The sequence below is a fragment of the Phoca vitulina genome, unplaced genomic scaffold, assembly GCF_004348235.1.
Source record: "Phoca vitulina isolate PV1807 unplaced genomic scaffold, GSC_HSeal_1.0 scaffold14, whole genome shotgun sequence".
Lineage (NCBI taxonomy): Eukaryota > Metazoa > Chordata > Mammalia > Carnivora > Phocidae > Phoca > Phoca vitulina.
The window spans coordinates 32,213,716-32,231,694 of record NW_022589717.1 but is presented as its reverse complement, the minus strand read 5'-3'; the positions used below and the strand labels follow the sequence as shown (position 1 = coordinate 32,231,694).

Sequence of the window (17,979 nt, the reverse complement as noted above, 5' to 3'; positions counted from 1 at the left end):
ATGATTTTCATTTAAAACATTGTATGTAATTCTTAATCCTACAGCTCTTTTCTGCAACAGTCGACCTAAAACATTAGTATGGAGAAAGGCTATGGATTTATCTTTTTTTATGAGTGACATATTATCTAAAAACCTCTTTTTTAGTGTTCTCTTTATTAATAATACATTTTCAAGTATTAGAATTTTCATTTTATTTTTTAATTTTTAATTTTTATTTTTTAAGTAATCTCTACACCCAATGGGGGGCTTGAACCTATAACCCCGAGATCAAGAGTTGTATGTTCTACTGACTGAGTCAGCCAGGAGCCCCTCAAGTACTATAATTTTTATTGCTTGTTATTTCTCTTATTCCTACCCTCTTTCAGTCATAGTAAATATATCCTTAAAGGGACTAATACTAGAGATGCATAGCAAATATTGTGAAATTGTTTTGACTTAATGCTAAACTAATCGAATAATATAGATATATGATTCAATGTAATTGAGTTATATGTATACATGTGTAGTCAATAACCTTACAGTATTTACATTATTATTTTTACCAAGGTGTAATTGATATGTAATATTATATTAGTTCCAGGTACACAGCATAATGATTTGATACCTATATACATTGCAAAATGCTCACCACAGTAAGTCTAGTTAACATCAGTTATCATACATAGTTGAAATTTGTGTGTGTGTGTGACAGAAACTTATCAGATCTACTCTCTTAACAAATTTCAAATATGCAGTATAGTATTATCAACTGTAGTCATCATGTTGTATATTACATTGCATCCCCATGATTTATTTTGTAACTGGAAGTTTGTGCCTTTTGACCCCCTTCACCCGTTTCACCCACCCTCCACTCCCCTACTCTGGCAATCACCAGTCTGTTCTCTGTATCTGTGAGCTCTTTTCTTCTTCTTCTTTTTTTTTTAATTCCACATGTGAGATCATACAGTATATGTCTTTCTCTGTATGACTTATTTTAATATAATGCCCTCAAGGTCCATCCATGTTGTTGCAAATGGCATTTTTCCTTTTTATTGCTGAATAATATTCCATTATATATATATATATATATATATATTCCTATATATATATATATAGATAGCACATTTCCTTTATCCCTTCACCCATTGGTGGACACATAGGTTGTTTCTATGTCTTGGCTCTTGTAAATAATGCTGCAGTGAACAAGAGGGGTGCAGATATCTTTTCGAGTTAGTGTTTTTGTTAGTATTTACATTATTAATCTCACTTTTCCTTTTTTTTTTTTTTTTTCTATTTTTGGTTCATATTAGTTTTCAATACTTCCTCCTTAAGAGGGTTTGGCCAAGATAATGTAAAAAGGCATATAATTGTAATTTTTTTAAGTCCGTGTTTATGTATATTTTCATTTCTCATGCTAAATTCACCATCTAAGATGAACCAAGATTTATTCTTCTTTAGAATACATGGCTAGGAGCATGTTGTAGTATTTTAGTGATTTGACTACAAACATTTATTACCTTGCTGTTTTTCTTTGAGTATACTGTCCACTGGACATAGGAATAGTGAATGTTCAATAAAATAGTTATAAAATATATACTTGTCTCTTCCTCATAATACCAGTAAAGGTATATGTTTAGAACTATGATTTTTTAAACAACAAAACTATAAATGTAGACTCTTGTGGAACTTAATGTTTGTTGCTTCCTTTTTTTTTTTTTTTTTCTGATTATAGGTCTAGTTGTTTGAGATTTACATAAAACTTTGACAATCGTGTGTAAATCATATATATTTGGTGGCAAACCTCACTGCATTTAAAGATGCATTTTGGGGAGCAGCAATTTAACTTAAAAGGAAGTTTACAATTCTTTTACCACAAAGAAGGCCTAGATGTTCAGTCTTTAAATTATGTTTAATTATAGTTTAATGGAATTATGGATTATAAAGGGAAAAAAGATGTAAACAGAATTTAAGTATATACATTTTAGCAATGAGCTTTTTTGGCTGGTTATAAAAATAGAATTCAGATCTTTTAGTAGCTATGTAGTTTTCTAGGTTATATATGAAAAAGTAAACAGTACCATATTTGTAGAGTGCCTTGGATTATATAAGGCATTTTTAGACAAAATGGGGCAAATAATAAATGTTAATAAATCTAACTGGAAAAATTGATTCATTAAAAAGTATTAGTTGCCAAAATGAGAAGGACTTTTGATATAAACTGCTGCTATAAACGCCTTTGAAATATGTAGGTTATTGGAAGAAAATTTAGAGGGTGGGGAATATCCCAATTTTAAAAGAAATCTTTGAAAACAGGTAATTAACTTAATGTAACAGTAAATTTTCATTATTTTTAAAAGAAAGTATGTCAGTATAGAGGAGAATTCATTTCACTTGATAGATCCTTCTGTTTTCTTTGGAGATATACTTGTGCTAACTTATGTGCATAAAAGAAATATTGATTATTTCATATAATCATATAATTCATATAAGTTAATATAGCCAATATCAGTATTAAATATTGGCATCCACTGAGAGGGAATATGTTTCTGAATAGGTTACTTTTGGCTGAGGACAAATTCAGGCATTGAGAAGAATGGCAATATTAAATTATTTAATTTAAAAATTCTGTAGCAGTTAAAGCATATTTACTAATGTGATGATATTCCTCATAATGTGTACTATATATATTCAAAGTAACTTACATTTGTCTTTACTCTGTCTTCCTAATTATAAGTTAGACCATGTAAAATAATACTTACCAGATTGATTGTTCAAATAGTCAAGGTTAAGAGAATGAAAAAGCTGCTTTAAGAATCATAACTGAAACTTATTAAAATTGTTTTGGCCTTTTTAACAGTAAAACAGATTATTCTTTAACCTAAATAACCTTCTAACTAATGCATGACCCTTGATATTCAGTCTTTTAAATTCTAGAAGTTTCTTAGAGCAGCATTCTTTTTTTTAAGATTTTATTTATTTATTTATTTGAGAGAAAGAGAGAGAGAGTGAGAGCGAGCATGATTAGGGAGAGGATCAGCCAGCTGGAGAGGGACAAGCAGTGCTCGCTTCGGCAGCACATATACTAAAATTGGAGAGGGACAAGCAGACCCCCGCTGATCATGGAGCCCCACGAGGGGCTCAATCTCATGCCAAAATCAAGAGTTGGAGGCTCAACCAGCTGAGCCAGCCAGTGTCCCTAGAGCAATATTCTTAAATTGCATTTTATCAGTGTGAGATAATGTGATGTGAGTAACAAATTCTCAATGAAAAGTTGTTGCAGTTGCTGTAGTTGCTACTAAAGAATGGGGGAAAATTCACTATCTGTATTTTTAAAAATAAAATTATATGCAAGTTTCCTTTTATTTTAATATGACTCATCTTTTATTCATTCTTGGAGATTTGTGTGTTAAGTCAGCCCTATTGTGATTTTAGGAATCCATGAGTTGGTAGTTTGGCATTCCAGTAATTAAGAAGACTAATGTGTTATGCTCTTTTGAGTATAAATGCACACAGGTTTCTACTCACTATTGTTAAAATAATCCTTTTTTTCTGCATGAGTTCTGAAAAGAGTGGCACTTGGTTTATATCGTATGAGGCATACCCAACACTTGTTTGGGTTAAAATATGGATGATAAAAAAAAATATTTATTTTGAAGCCTGTAGTTTTTTAGATGTCTGAGCTAAATGTATGTCTCTTCCTATATTTTTGCTTTAGGAGTACAAGATCCCCAGCATGAGAGAATTATTACTGTGTCTACTAATGGAAGTATTCACAGCCCGAGATTTCCTCATACTTACCCAAGAAATATGGTCTTGGTATGGAGATTGGTAGCAGCAGAGGAAAATGTATGGATACAACTTACATTTGATGAAAGATTTGGGCTTGAAGACCCAGAAGATGACATATGCAAGTAAGTTATCATACTTGAAGTTCAAACAGAGTGTAACTGTTGTATAGAGTCTTTCAAGTTGCTTCATTTTAATGTGATTTTTTTTTAAATTTTATTTTATTATGTTACGTTAATCACCATACATTACATCATTCGTTTTTGATGTAGTGTTCCATGATTCATTGTTTGCGTATAACACCCAGTGCTCCATTCAGTACGTGCCCTCTTTCATACCCATCACCAGGCTAAGCCATCCCCACCCCCATCCCCTCTAGAACCCTCAGCTGGTTTCTTGGAGTCCATAATGTTGTGATTTTAAATGGCATCTTTTTTTCTGTTATGTTTTTCTGATGATCCAAGAAATTTGCAACCTTATTCAAGCTATGTTTCTTTTAAAATCAGAAGACACGTACTGTACGTATGCATTCATTGGTTTTATCTACTTCTGAAAGTAATTCGAGGTAACTTATGACACAGAGTATGTAGAGAATAAAATAATTTGAAATAAGGGATAGAGAAAGAAAAGCCAAATAAAGGAATGTAGTTGTGCCAGAAAACATAAGTTATGATCAGCGCTAAAAATTTTACATTTGAGCTTCCTGATAGCCAAGTCAATAAAATAAACAATAAGTATATAAAAGAAAAAGCAGTATTCATGGGTACATACTACCTAAATACACATATGGATGCTCACACAAACATGTAGGATTAAAGAAATTTGGATATTTCATCACAGAAAAGAAATGCAATTCTGAAAGCAGAATTAGAACTTTAGGCTAACATTATGGTTTGCCAGGTAGAAATCCATCGTAATTCTTCCAGAAGCATTCATGAACCAAAGTCAGCTGGAGTATCTCACCCATGCAAAAGACCACCTACTGTATGTCATACAAATATTACTCTTTAACTCCTATGTGAATACACTTGTCAAGGTTGGGTGGTCTTATTGAAGACTTTTCACTTCAATGGCATTTGTATATCATGAAAATATTTTACTTGAGCTTCTTTGTGGGGTGGTTTTCTCTTTGATATACAAGTTAAAAGAGAATTTTCACTTTATGGTATATTACAGATAAATATTTCAATACAGATGAAATAAACTTTGTACTTGCTGTCATCACAGTTTATATCTTTAACATTTGTATAATGACTTTTTTTCACATTTCTTCTTTCTGTGACTATGCATTTCATGTTATTTTTTTCTTCCCTTGCATCTGTAATCTTTAACTTTGAGAACTAGAAGCTATCCTATCTGTCTTTAGAGACTGTGTTTTTCAGCCTTTCATTTTATGCGTAAGGACACAGATCAGAGAAGTAAAGTAGTGGCCCTAGATCTCATTCATATTTTATACCTAAACAAATGCTCCAATCCATTTTTCCTAACACCCATGTAGACAGTTTTACCATGCTGTCCTACACCTCCTGTATCTTTTCATATGCAATAGTCCGTAGTCTTGTTAAAACTTATGAAGGCTTTAAGATTTTGCCCTCTGTGCAAAGAATCACATTACCCTACCGCAGTTTCATGCATGCCAATCAAAGACAGGAGTCTCCTGGGTCAGAGAGATCAACAGCAGTAGCCAGAGTATTAGCCCTTCTTGTGCCACTTGCCCTGGTTCCTGCTCCTGCAGGTCAATGCCAAGAGGGCCACTGAACACCTGCATATCTAGTGGGTTTTTTAATAGGAGAGGCATTATATGTATGTGTGTATGCATACATAGTTATATGTATATATGTGTAATGTGTATTAGTAGTTAAATAAGAAAAAATTAAAAGATCATCCGGCATGCCTCACCGAACTTGTGACTGAGCTCACTCAGCATTAGACTCGATTTAAGAAAAGTGATACTTCCAGTATTTCTGAGCCCCCTTCCCTTGGTTCCTCCCTGATTACATCTTCTTCTTGTCCTTGCAAATTGTTGTCCTGGGTTTTTTTACTGCCATCTCCTGTTTGACCACATATACATTTCCCTATAAAAAGTAAATTGGTTATTTTCTGCCTGTTTTGAAATCTAGGTCAGTGGGATAATACTGTATGTGAACTGAACAATATGATGTTTTAAAGTCAGTTCATGTCAGTGCAGATAGCTTAGATCTTTTGTTTTCCTTGATGCATAGCATTCCATTGTATAAAGAGTTAACTTTTTTGTTTGTTTTACTTGATTAATGTTTGGCTTGTTCTCCTTGTCCAGAAGTACAAGAAAAAAATTTTGAGTCTATACCTAAGAATCATATTGCTGTCTTAACACATTTATCTTTTCAGCTTTAGTAGGTAGAGTTAAATTGATTTTAAAAGTGACCAATTTACGCTTCTGTCAACAATATGCAAAAATTTCTGTTGTACCACATTCTCAGCAACCTTTTGGTTATCATTCTTTTAATTTTTGGTAGTATGATAAGTGTAAAATTGTACCTCGATACTAATTTTTATTTGTATTTCCGGATTTCTAATGAGGTTGAGAAATTTTCATATTATCATTGGCTATTCATATTTCCTTTTCTGTGAAATGTCTGCTCATGTCTTCTGCCCAGTTTTTATTAAGACTGGCTATTTAAATTTTGCTTTTCATATTTAAGTCTTTGATTCATCTGTTATTATTTTTGTCTATGGTGTGAGGTTTTTCATTAGGTTATCCAATAGTGTCCCAGCATCATGTAGTGAATAGTCACTCTTTCCCCCAGTGATGTGCAAAGTCAGCTTATTCGTAATCAGACTTCTGCATATGATTTGGTCTGTTCCAGAGCTCTCTGTTCTTTTCCTTTGCTCAGTTATGTCCATCTGTGTTCCAAAATGATGCTGTCTTAAGTACCTAGCATGTAGAAGCTATGTGATAGGGCAGTCTCACCCCATTTTCTTCTCCTTTGGAGCATCCTTGCTATTTTTATTTTTTAGAAATAGGTTGTTAAGTTTCTTGAAAACTCCTATTGTGATTTTTATTGTGGTAGCATTGGATGTATATATAGATCATTTTGAAGAAAATTGACATCTTAATAGAAATAACTTTCATCTTGGAGAACTTTATGTTTCTCCATTTATTAGGGTCTTCTTTATTGGCTATACATTTTTCAAATGTTCTTTTCAGAGCATAATTATTTAGATTCATTTCTATATTCTTTATAGATTTGCTAAAATCCCTTCTTGAAAAGTACATTTCTAATTGTATATCACTGGTATATAGAAATGTAATCGATTTTTTAGTATTGATCTCATATCTGGCAAACTTGCTATAAGCTTTTATTTTAATAATTGTTCTGGGAACTATTTTGGATTTATGCAAAAAATCATATGATTTGGGAAAAGATTTCTTTCTTCCTTTCAGTTCCTTTACTCTTTCTTTTCCATCTCTTATTAAGCTGTTGGTTGTATTAGTAGGTATCCCTGTCTTCTTTCTGATTTTAGAGTTTGCTTTTTTAAAAAAATAAACTTTGAAATTTGGAATAACTTTAGATTTGCAGAATGTTGCAAGGATAGTGCAGAGTTTCCATATACTCTTAACCGAGGTTCCTCCAGTGTTAACATCTTACAGAACCATGTTACATTTGCGTAACTAAAAACTTGACATGCATGCAATACTATTAAACTACAGACTTGATTCAGATGTCAGCAGTTTTCCACTTTATGTCCTTTATCTGTTTTAGGATTCTTTCCAGGATAAGCCTATTGCATTTAGTGCTCAGTCTCCTCCGATCCGTGACAGGCTCTCTCTTTCCTTGTATTTCATGACCTTGACAATGTTGAAGAGTATTCATCAAGTATTTTGTAGAATGGCTCTCAGTTTAGGTTTTTCAGATCTTTTCTCATGATTACACTGAAGTTACAGATTTTAGGGAAGGATTCCAAATAGATGATAGGCCCTTTTCCTCAGATCATATCGGAAAGTATATCCTATATACCTCACCTATCACTGATGATGTTAACCTTGATCACTGAGGGTGAGTTGCTCCTCTTGGAGGCATGTAACTAAGTCCAGCCCACATTCAAGGAGAGAGTGATTAAATTCCACCTGCCAGGGGCGCCTGGGTGGCTCAGTTGGTTAAAGCATCTGCCTTCTGCTCGGGTCATGATCTCAGGGTCCCGGGATTGAGCCCTGTGTTGGGCTTCCTGCTCAGCGGGGAGCCTGCTTCTCTCTCTGCCTCTGCCCCTCCTCCCTGCTTGTGCTCTCTCTCTCAAATAAATAAATAAAATCTTAAAAAAAAAAGTTCTACCTCCTGGAAGGGGCAGATATATTATATATATATAAAATTTGGAATTTTCCAGTAAAGAAAATCTGTGCCTTCTCTTTCCTTCCTTCCTTCCTTCCTTCCTTCCTTCCTTCCTTCCTTCTTCCTTGCTTCCATAATTTAATCAGTATAGACTCATGGATATTTATCTTATTCTTTGTGTTGTAATCCAGTGCTATCATTATTTACTCTGTAGTTGAAATTGTTCCATATTTGGCCTGTGCGGGTAAAGGGTTTGATGTTGATATACCAATATTGAGTATGATGATTAATGGAGGTTTTTTCTTTATTATTTCAAGTACTTCCTTTTTTAGTTTGCTAAGAGGCATTTTACCATTTGGGAAAAATTTTTATTCCTTTAATTTCTGCACTTAAAAATAAGTTACAGATGCAATGACATTTTATACTTAATAAATCACCTAAGAACAAGGGTATTTCTTATGTAATTTCAATACTTTTTTCACATGCAAGAAATTTAATATTAATATGAAACTATTACCTAATATATAGTTGGTTTTTCAATGTTTCCCCTGATCCCAAAATGTTAACATTTCTTTATTTTCTTTTTTCTTATTATGTTTTGATTCAGTAACAAATCATTGATTATATTTATTATAACTCTTGCCTTGCCTTTTCCTGGCTTTTATGATATTGATATTTTTGAACAGTTCAGGCCATTTGCTTTGTAGAATCTCTTAGTGTCAATTTATCTGACTATGTCTTCATAATTAGGTCCTGTTTAAATATTTTGGCCAGAATGTTCTCTAGGTGATGGGCACTTCTGATTGCTCATAATATCAGGTTATTGCGTTTTCAGTGCTGTGAGCTTGATTTCTCAATCCTGTTTTACATTCATCCTACTAATTTTGATAATTTTTATTTTTGTCCATTTGAAGATTTTTATAATATCCATTGTTCGCTTCTTTTAAGCCATAGCCATACAGAAGCATATTATTCATTTTCCATATAAATATATAAGGTTTTTAAATGCATTTTTTATTATAGATTTCTGAATTCACTTTATTTTGGGTAAGAAAAAAAATATCACCTGTTTGTGATTGTTTAAAATTTAAGGCTTGGCTTTATTTGCTTCAGATTTTTAAGTTTTCCAAATGTACTTGAAAAGAGGGTATATTCTTCAGTTGTGGGGTACAAGTCTATATATGTCCATTATATCAGTTTGTACATTTGTGCTGATCACAGCATCAGGGTCTTTCCTGATTTTTTTTTGATGTATCAGTTACTGAGAGAGAGGTATTAAATTCTCCTAATAGAGGATAAATACACTTGTCAGTTTCACTTTGTAGGCCTATCATTATTTTTGTTTTATATGTTATTTTTTTTATGTTTTAATTTTTTTAAAGATTTATTTGAGAGGAAGAGAGAGAGCACTAGCAGGGGGAGGGGCAGAGGGAGAGGGAGAAGCAGACTCCGCTGAGTGGGGAGCCCAGTGATAGGCTTAATCCCAGGATCCTGAGAGCCTGACCTGAGCCGAAGTCACATGCTTAACCGACTGAGCCACCCAGGCACCCCTCTTTATATGTTTTTAAATTATGTTGATTGGTGAACACAAGTTCAGAGATCTGACCTCATTTAATCTTTAGTAATGTTTCGTTTTTGCTTCAAAGTATACTCTGCCTTGGGGCACCTGGGTAGCGCAGTAGTTAAGTGACTGGCTCTTGGTTTTGGCTCAGGCCCTGACTGCCCTGCGTCGGGCTCCATGTTCAGTGAGGAGTCCGCTTGGGATTCTCTCTCCCTCTGCCCCTCCCCCCACTAAAATAAATAAATAAATCTTTTAAAAAAAGCATCTTATGCCTCATATTAATAAAGCTAGATCAGGTAATTGTGATTACTGTTTGCCTGGCATTCTTTCCATTCTTTTACTTTTCAACTTTCCTATGTCCTTCTTTGTGCATGTTAGCATGTATGTCTATGTGTTTTTGGTTTTCTTTTATTAAAGGAATATGAGTAGCACTAAAAAATTCAGTAAAAAATCTTTATATTTTAGTTAGGAATTTAATCTAGTACATTGAATCTTATTTTGCATATAATTTTGGATTCAGTGTTACCATTTATTTTGTACATGTCATTTGTCCTCATTTTTTTCTGTGTCTTCAATTTCCTTTCTTGCATTCATTTAGTTTGTCTTCTCGTTCCATTTTTCTTTTCTGTGGATTTAGAAAGTATACATCAACGTCATTTTAAAATGGCTACCTTAGAAATGCCTACTTAACTTAATATCTAAAGCTAGTCAGTGTTTACCTCCATCCCCAAAATATAAAATTCCCCGAGAACATGTTAACTGCTGTGGAATGCTCACTCCCCAGATATCACCACACTTGGTTGATAAGGCAGAGCTGTGTTTATTGCTCACCATGATGAGAGAGAAGGCCACCTCCACAGATGTAATAGTGTCTGGGGAGGAAAAGCAAAACCAGATTTTGTTGAGAATTGGAAGTTTGATTTCAAATGGATCTTTGAGTATGGAGATTTGATGAGGTTTGGGAAAGGTTCATGATATAATAGTTTAGAATCTGTTGAAATAAGGCAAGGATTTGCAGGTGGTGAGTTCAGCAGTTCTGGGTAGTGAACTGTTGCTGTTTTTAGTTGAAGGAGTTAATGGCTCTTTATGGCAGTTCCCGTAATGAACAGTAAAACGTATTGCCTGGGCAATAATGAAGACCATAAAATAGTAATGTCTTGTTACTGTAAACAGTTAACTGGGTGGGGTAGATGATTTCATTCTTATTGTCCAGGCTGGTTTGGTTCTCACCACAGCTGCCCCCACTCCCAATTGCTCTGTGGTGTAGTTACTGAGGATTTTAGTTTTGTATTTTTTAACTTCCCGAGTAAGACATTGTTTTATTATTTTGTATAAGCGGTATTGCTTTGGCTACACCCATGTGTCTACTTTTGGTGCTAGCCATTTCTTCTTGCATTTCAGAACTTTTTTTTGTAGAATTATTTTACTTCTTAAGTACAGTCTTTAAAAGTCTCTTAAAGTGAAAGCCTGTTGGCAGTAAATACTAAATTCCTCTGTGCTTGAAAATTTCTTTTTTTCACTTTCATTCTTAGAAGTTGGTCAGACTGGATATAGAATTTGAAGTTGTGTGTTTATTTTTTTCTCAATAGCTTGAAGATACCATTCCACTGTCTTATGGCTCCGGAGAAGTCAGTCTTCAGATTGTGGACATAGCCTTATGGTCTACGACTGAGTGGTACATTTTACAGAGGGAGACATGTGCCTAGCAGGGGTGAGAGGGAAGGGATGGGGTTAGGATCCAGCCCCAGGCTTCTTGTCCTCAGTAAGCCCTGCGCCCCTGCTCTTGTACACCAGGGCCCAGCAGATCCTCACAGGATTCCAGAGCATATTTACCTCACAGAAATCTTGATTCCTTGTATTTATTTGTCTTCCAGAGAATTCTCTTATTTTCATGACAGCTCAGTATTTCATTAAAAACAGTTATTTTCTTTCAATCATTTGTTCAGTAATTTTAGTTTTAATGTACCAAGAAGATTTTCTCTAATTTTGTCCACAATATGATTGATATGTAGCCTATTGCAAGCAGAATAAAGTTTTTCTTTAACAAGGCTTGGTACCGTCAAGTTCAAGTTTAATTTTTTTTAAATGGCAACATTGACTTTTCTCCATCACAGTGCTGTAGAACTAATACAAATTGTGTCCCCACCCAAGTGCATTTTAAGAATTTAAACTGCCCCATTTTAAATATTTTCTCAAGTGTGAAACATAGAGGAGTCTAGAAAACCTGAATCACTATTTTAAGTGTATCTTTAGAAGAGGACAGACTCAGGTGAGATGTTTCACTTTTTCCCCATAGCACTATTGGCCTCACAAATTTTCTTTCATAAAGAAAATGATAAGAGTGAGCTGTATTTTTATGCTATTTAAGATTGATATTATTACAAGGAGCAAAACAAGTCAGATGCAAATTAGATTTTATTGTTTTAACAAACTGACAGGATATGCAGGCAGTATGGTGGAGGGTATCAGGTGGAATAAGGAAGGGGAAGATGAGTGTGTGTGCGTGTGTGTGAGAGAGGGAGAGAGAGGTCTTTCAGTGTTGTCAGTGTGTGTGGCTCTTACATTAATGACATAATGGTGTACCTAGGAGGACTCATTTCTAATGGAAAACTTCTTTCTTTTAGTTCTTTTTGTTTGTTCTTCTAAAGCAAATAGCCTACTCATTACATATAAGATTTTACAAAGAGATGGACCATAATGGACAGCATTTGAAAAAAGATAGGTTAATCATTCTGCCCAATTTAAAATAGTGCCTCTTCTTCACCAAAACGACTGAGTTTCTTTTGGAGGAAATATTATAGCCCATCCAATTTGGAAAGATTTTAATGACAGAAATGCTAAATATGCTAAATGAAATAAACAGCTTCTTTTTTTAATTATTTAGAATTTAAGATGATCAAAATTGTTAGCTTTTTAAAAAAGATGTATTTATTTGAGAGAGAGAGAGAGTGCGCAGGAGGAGGGGAAGAGGGAGAGCGAGAGGGAGGGAGAGAGAGAAAATCTCCAGCAGACTCCTGGCTGAGTGTGGAGCCAGAAGCCGGGCTCCATTCCAGGACCCTGAGATGGTGACCTGAGCTGAAATCAAGAGTCAGATGCCACCCAAGCGCCCCCAAATTGTTAGTTTTTTTTAATTAAAAAGTCTTTCGGATATTTTCCTCTCTTCCTGCTATTTATGATAGAATTAATGTGACATTATTTGCTCATTTATGTACTCTTACATTGAAGGAGCACTTCTTGAGCGCTGTGGGAGGTAATAGCGGGACACGGTGATTAGGAGATGTCTCATGCCCCCAAGGAGCTCACTGTCTGGGTAAAGAGACAGACAAGTAAATAGGCAATTAAAATAAAATGCCACCAACTCCAGAATGGTAAACACAGAGTATAGTCATTACTGTAACTGGTTATGTTTGGATTGCTGTGTTGACCATGTTCTAGTTCATACCCTAACTGTGTATCTTACCAGCAGCAGTCTATAAATAAGTGTTATTAATTTTTTTTTTTAAGATTTTATTTACTTATTTTACAGAGAGAGAGAGAGTTAGCAAGAGCAGAAACACAAGCAGGGGGAGTGGGAGAGGGAGAAGCAGGCTCCCCGCGGAGCAGGGAGCCCGATGCAGGGCTCGATCCCAGGACCCTGGGACCATGACCTGAGCCGAAGGCAGACGCTTAACGACTGAGCCACCCAGGCGCCCCAATAAGTGTTATTAATTTATCATGGAGAAATTGGGATGCGGGAGTTAACCCTGCCCAGCAGACCTCAAAAACTCAAATACTCATTTTTTTTGTCTGTTTCACTCTAGTAGATATAACTTTCCAGGACAGTACAGATTCTTTATGTCAATTTTACAATGCCAGTGCAAGCTGTGAATGATAAATTTTTTTTTTAAGATTTTATTTATTTATTTGACAGAGAGCAACACAGCAAGAGAAGGAACACAAGCAGGGGCAGAGGGAGAGGGAGAAGCAGGTTTCCCGCCGAGCAGGGAGCCCGATGCGGGGCTCGATCCCAGGACCCTGGGATCATGACCTGAGCCGAAGGCAGACGCTTAACGACTGAGCCACCCAGACGCCCCTGTGAATAATAAAATTTTAAGGAAATAATTGTTTTATGAAAACTATGTAAAAATATTTGTTAGTTCCATGGCCATACAGCTGAAATTAAAAAGGCGAAAGATTTATGCTATCTGAAGAGAAACCAGAGTGTCAGCTGAAATTAAAGGAAGGCAATATATTTATTCAGCTGATGATGACTTTAGAGACCTGTAAGTGTATCATAAGAATTTTATTTTCCAAGCAAAATGTTTTCCTGAAGCCCTTAAGAGGATTGAGAAAAGACAAAGGCAGCAGTAGTTACTAGTTCCATAAGCGATCTTAAGTTTTAGCGTTTAGAGTCCCAACGGTGTCACATGCAGCTCCTTACCTACATAATTCCCAGCCTGAGTATGCAGAACTGGTCCTGAGAATAAGTAGCTGGGTGTTGAACTATAATGCAGAACTGCAGTCCTGTTCATGATGGCAAGAGAAAAAAGAGGTAAAACCAGAAAGTCAGGTACACTGTGGGAACCTTACTAGAAGAGCTAAGGTGTGCCTGGTGGCACAGATGTCGGTTTGGCCACTTTCTGCGAGATGCCTACCACGACTGCTGGCAAGGGGGAGGGGCACTGGACCGCCTTCGAGCATTTCCTTACTCATCCCCAGGACTTACTCTAGGGGCCTGTCTATGCCAGAGCACATGCAGGTTGGTTACCTAAGTAAGTCGCTTCTTTTTGAAGGAGCAAGGGGAGGGTGCATTGGAGGGAGCTGTGTAGGCAAACAGTAGTGTCTGCTCTTATCCTAACTAAAAAGTGACGTAAACATTTAAGCATAGAAAGATTAATTATAATCCAGGAAGTATGGAAACACAGTGTGTATGAGGCCCTGAAGCATGGGTAAGACTTCAGTGGCTCACAAATGCCTAAAAGAACTCCGTAAAAGCCAATTAGAATAAAATAAACAGTGTAGCAAAGAGGAATGAGCACTCCACATAGAGTCAGACTGGAGGTAGCAAAAGCCTGGAATAATTTGTAAGCCATGAGTTTCTCTGGAGCTTGTGAGGAGGTGGAGGTGTGATAAGGGGAGGCTGTACCGTGGGTGGGCTCAAACTGTGGGGAATTTTGAATAGTATGCTGAGGGATTTGCACTTCCGTTCTTCCTTTCTTGTGGTGTCGGAAGCTAAGGGGTATGTTGCAGATCTAGGTCATACACTGGTCTGTTTTAGGAAGAGAATACCGATGGGAGGAGAATTTGAAGGCAACTGGAATCATTAGGAGGAATTTTGTTATTTCTCCTACACAAAATTTTACAGTTTACATATTCTCTCAGACCTACATTTTGCCTAATTATTTTCTCATTGGTCTAATCACAGAAAGCGTATGTTCTGCTAACCACCTTCACTGTTAGAGCTCTGTGTGGGTGGGGAGGGTGCGTGGGTGTGTGCCCAGGAACACATGTGCAAAGAAAATCTACAGATACCCCAATGCTTCTTACTTCAAAGATACCTTCTTATTTGCTCCAGGGCACAAGTTTTGGAGAGGAACAAAATGACCAATTTCAACATTGCTGACATTGGAAATATTCATATTAAATGCAACCAGGGAAAAACTTAGAATGTTAAATGGTCATTTTATTATAGAGAAGAGACAGATGGCTTTCCTCTTTTCTCCCAGGGTTAGGCCAAGTTTACAAGGGCTCTGAGAAGAACAGATCATACAGAATATTGCACCGTTGTCTAGGAACAATATTACAATTCTGTGACAGGTGTGCCATGATAAAAGTAAAGTTTCCCTAATAGGTAGTGGTGTAAGTCGAAAGATAGTAGCGTTCGAACACGGAAGTATAACCGTAAGGCTCTTTTAATTTCAAGTAACCACAAATAAGTAACCAGCTTAAAAAGGAAATATTTGGATTATGTTACTGAACATTTCAGGGATAGGCTTTATCCAGGTTCTGAATGATGCCATCAACTCTTTTTCTCTGCCTCTAAAGACTCGCTGCCTGTGATTGACCTCATTTTCAATCAGTCTGTCTTCATAAAATGGAGAGAAAGCCACAGAAGTGCCAAGATTTTAGCACTTGCCACCTTTGAAGGATACAGGAACTTTTCCTATAAAAGCTCTCAGGAGAGTTTTGATTGGTCTGGTTTAAACCAAGTTATCTATCCCTGGGCCAATTAATGTAGAGGGATCTTAGCATCATGTGTCACTGCGCTTGGCAAGATTTGGGTTGAACACCCATCCCAAAGCAAGAGATGGACCATGATTGGTGGAGAAATGGTCCCTGAAAGCAAAACTGTTTCTTTTTTTCCACCAGAAAGAGGAAGAGATACTGGTGGTAGAAAAATAACAATCTCCACTCGCAGTGTGAAGAACCACAGGGAGTTGAAGTGCAGCTTTCACATCTACACTTACTGTTTTTCCTACCTGCATTTCTGGCCACAGAGTCAAATTCTCTTCAGAGTGAAGATTTTGCCAGTACCCTTTCCAGCAACTCTTTTGAGTACAGTCAGCCCAATGCCATAATTTATAGTTTTGTTATCCTTTGACCTCTGTAGCAATTACTTTTGTAACTTTAAAAAAAAAAAAAATCATTCCCAAGAGGGCTTAAAATGAAGGGTGGGGACGTGACCAAGTCTGAGATCAAGAGACTCTGCCCTTGGCTAATGAGATGTTTTGGTTTTATGTTTTGAAATGTTCAAAATCAACATTTCAAGTGGAGAAAGAATGTATCCTGTAACTCCCAAACTCATGTCTGGCTCACCCCGTGCCTTGTCTCTCACTAGCCCTTTACCTTTTTTTTCCTGCCTCTGTTCCTCTCCGCTCCTACTCCCCAAACCTCCCTCTCTTCTTTGCCTTCCTTTTCCACCTTCTCTGCTTGATCACTGTCCAGATACCACTTTCTTGCATTGATTTAGAAAGAGTTATACAGTTTACACTCTGAAGATTTGGGAATATTGGAATGCCATTCTTCATGCCAGCTTAATTTCACTTGCAGTCTTGCTGCCATTGGGGTAATGGTGAGAGCTCTCGTGTGAGTCGTCCATCTGGCACAGTGGCTTAAACCAGGACAACTTCTTTTTTTTTTTTTTTTTTAAGATTTTATTTATTTATTCATGAGAGGCACAGAGGGAGAGAGAGAGACAGGCAGAGGGAGAAGCAGGCTCCCCGCTGAGCAGGGAGCCCGATGCGGGACTCGATCCCAGGACTCTGGGATCGTGACCTGAGCCGAAGGCAGACGCTTAACCATCTGAGCCACCCAGGCACCCAAACCAGGACAACTTCTAAGACCAATGGAGTGCCCATATTACTAGCCAGCTAGCTAGTTACCTATCTATACAGTCTTACCCAAGGGAAAAACTAAGCAAGAACAATAGAGCACCAGTCATCAACAAAGGACTTCTACATGTGCACATCTTAAATATACTGTTAAAATTCTGTGCTTGCCTTTCTTTTCTCAGCTATTCCATGCTTTATGCAGATATATCTCCAATATTAAGTTATTAACATTATTTTGCTATGTGAACTTTCAGATAACACACGTTCTTCAATTCATTTAGCCTTCTCTCTTGGACAGTTAGAATGTGTTCAGATCCCAGCTCTCTTTGTGGAACAACCTACTTTCTAAAGAAGCCAGTCTTTAAATAGGCTGTCTCCTCTGCATTTTATAATACAGGCAGGTGCTAACTTAGGGCTTATTTTTAATTATTTGATGAAATTGTTTCTAATTATTATTTGATTTCCCCTCTGAAGTTTTTACCAGAGTGACTCCAAAATGTCTAACTAACTGTTTTGCTATGTAATCAACAAAGGTTAGATTAACATATTTAACAAAATCTTTCCAAGTGAAATTTAAAAGATATTTATCATTGCATCTGATTCATATGTGAAGGTACAGAATAAAAGTTAAAGACCACCTTCCCAGTTTCCTTGGCAATGTTGGTCATACCTATACTTCTCTTTTCAGGAGAAGGAATGATACAACTATAATCTCCTATTCTGTGTTTACTGCAGGTAAAACAGCATAATCACGAGTCCCAGTAGACTGATGCGGTGTTGGTCATAAAGGATGCTTGGCCCCTGGCTTAAAAACAATTGGCAAGACCTCTGTGTAGTCACAGATACTCACTCAAAGGTGGGCAAGGAGGAAGGAAGAGACTAAGATTCCTGCCCCCAAGGAGTGAACTTTGCCTTTGTGAACATCCATTCAGGGTAAATAGGAGGTGATCTGCTGAGATGCTTATCTTTATGTAGATATGGAAATATGCTCTTGCCCAGAGTAAGATACACCTTCCTTAACTTCTATCAATAGATA

General features: G+C 36.3%; 1 protein-coding gene across 1 annotated transcript in view; it reads left to right on the top strand.

The window, feature by feature from the left end:
• PDGFC (platelet derived growth factor C) overlaps positions 1-17,979 on the top strand; it is a 199,943-nt gene that overhangs the window by 109,855 nt on the left and 72,109 nt on the right. Inside the window, exon 2 of the mRNA XM_032413063.1 lies at positions 3,695-3,890. Within this exon, the coding sequence (XP_032268954.1) occupies positions 3,695-3,890 (196 nt within the window). The remainder of the gene's footprint in view (positions 1-3,694; positions 3,891-17,979) is intronic.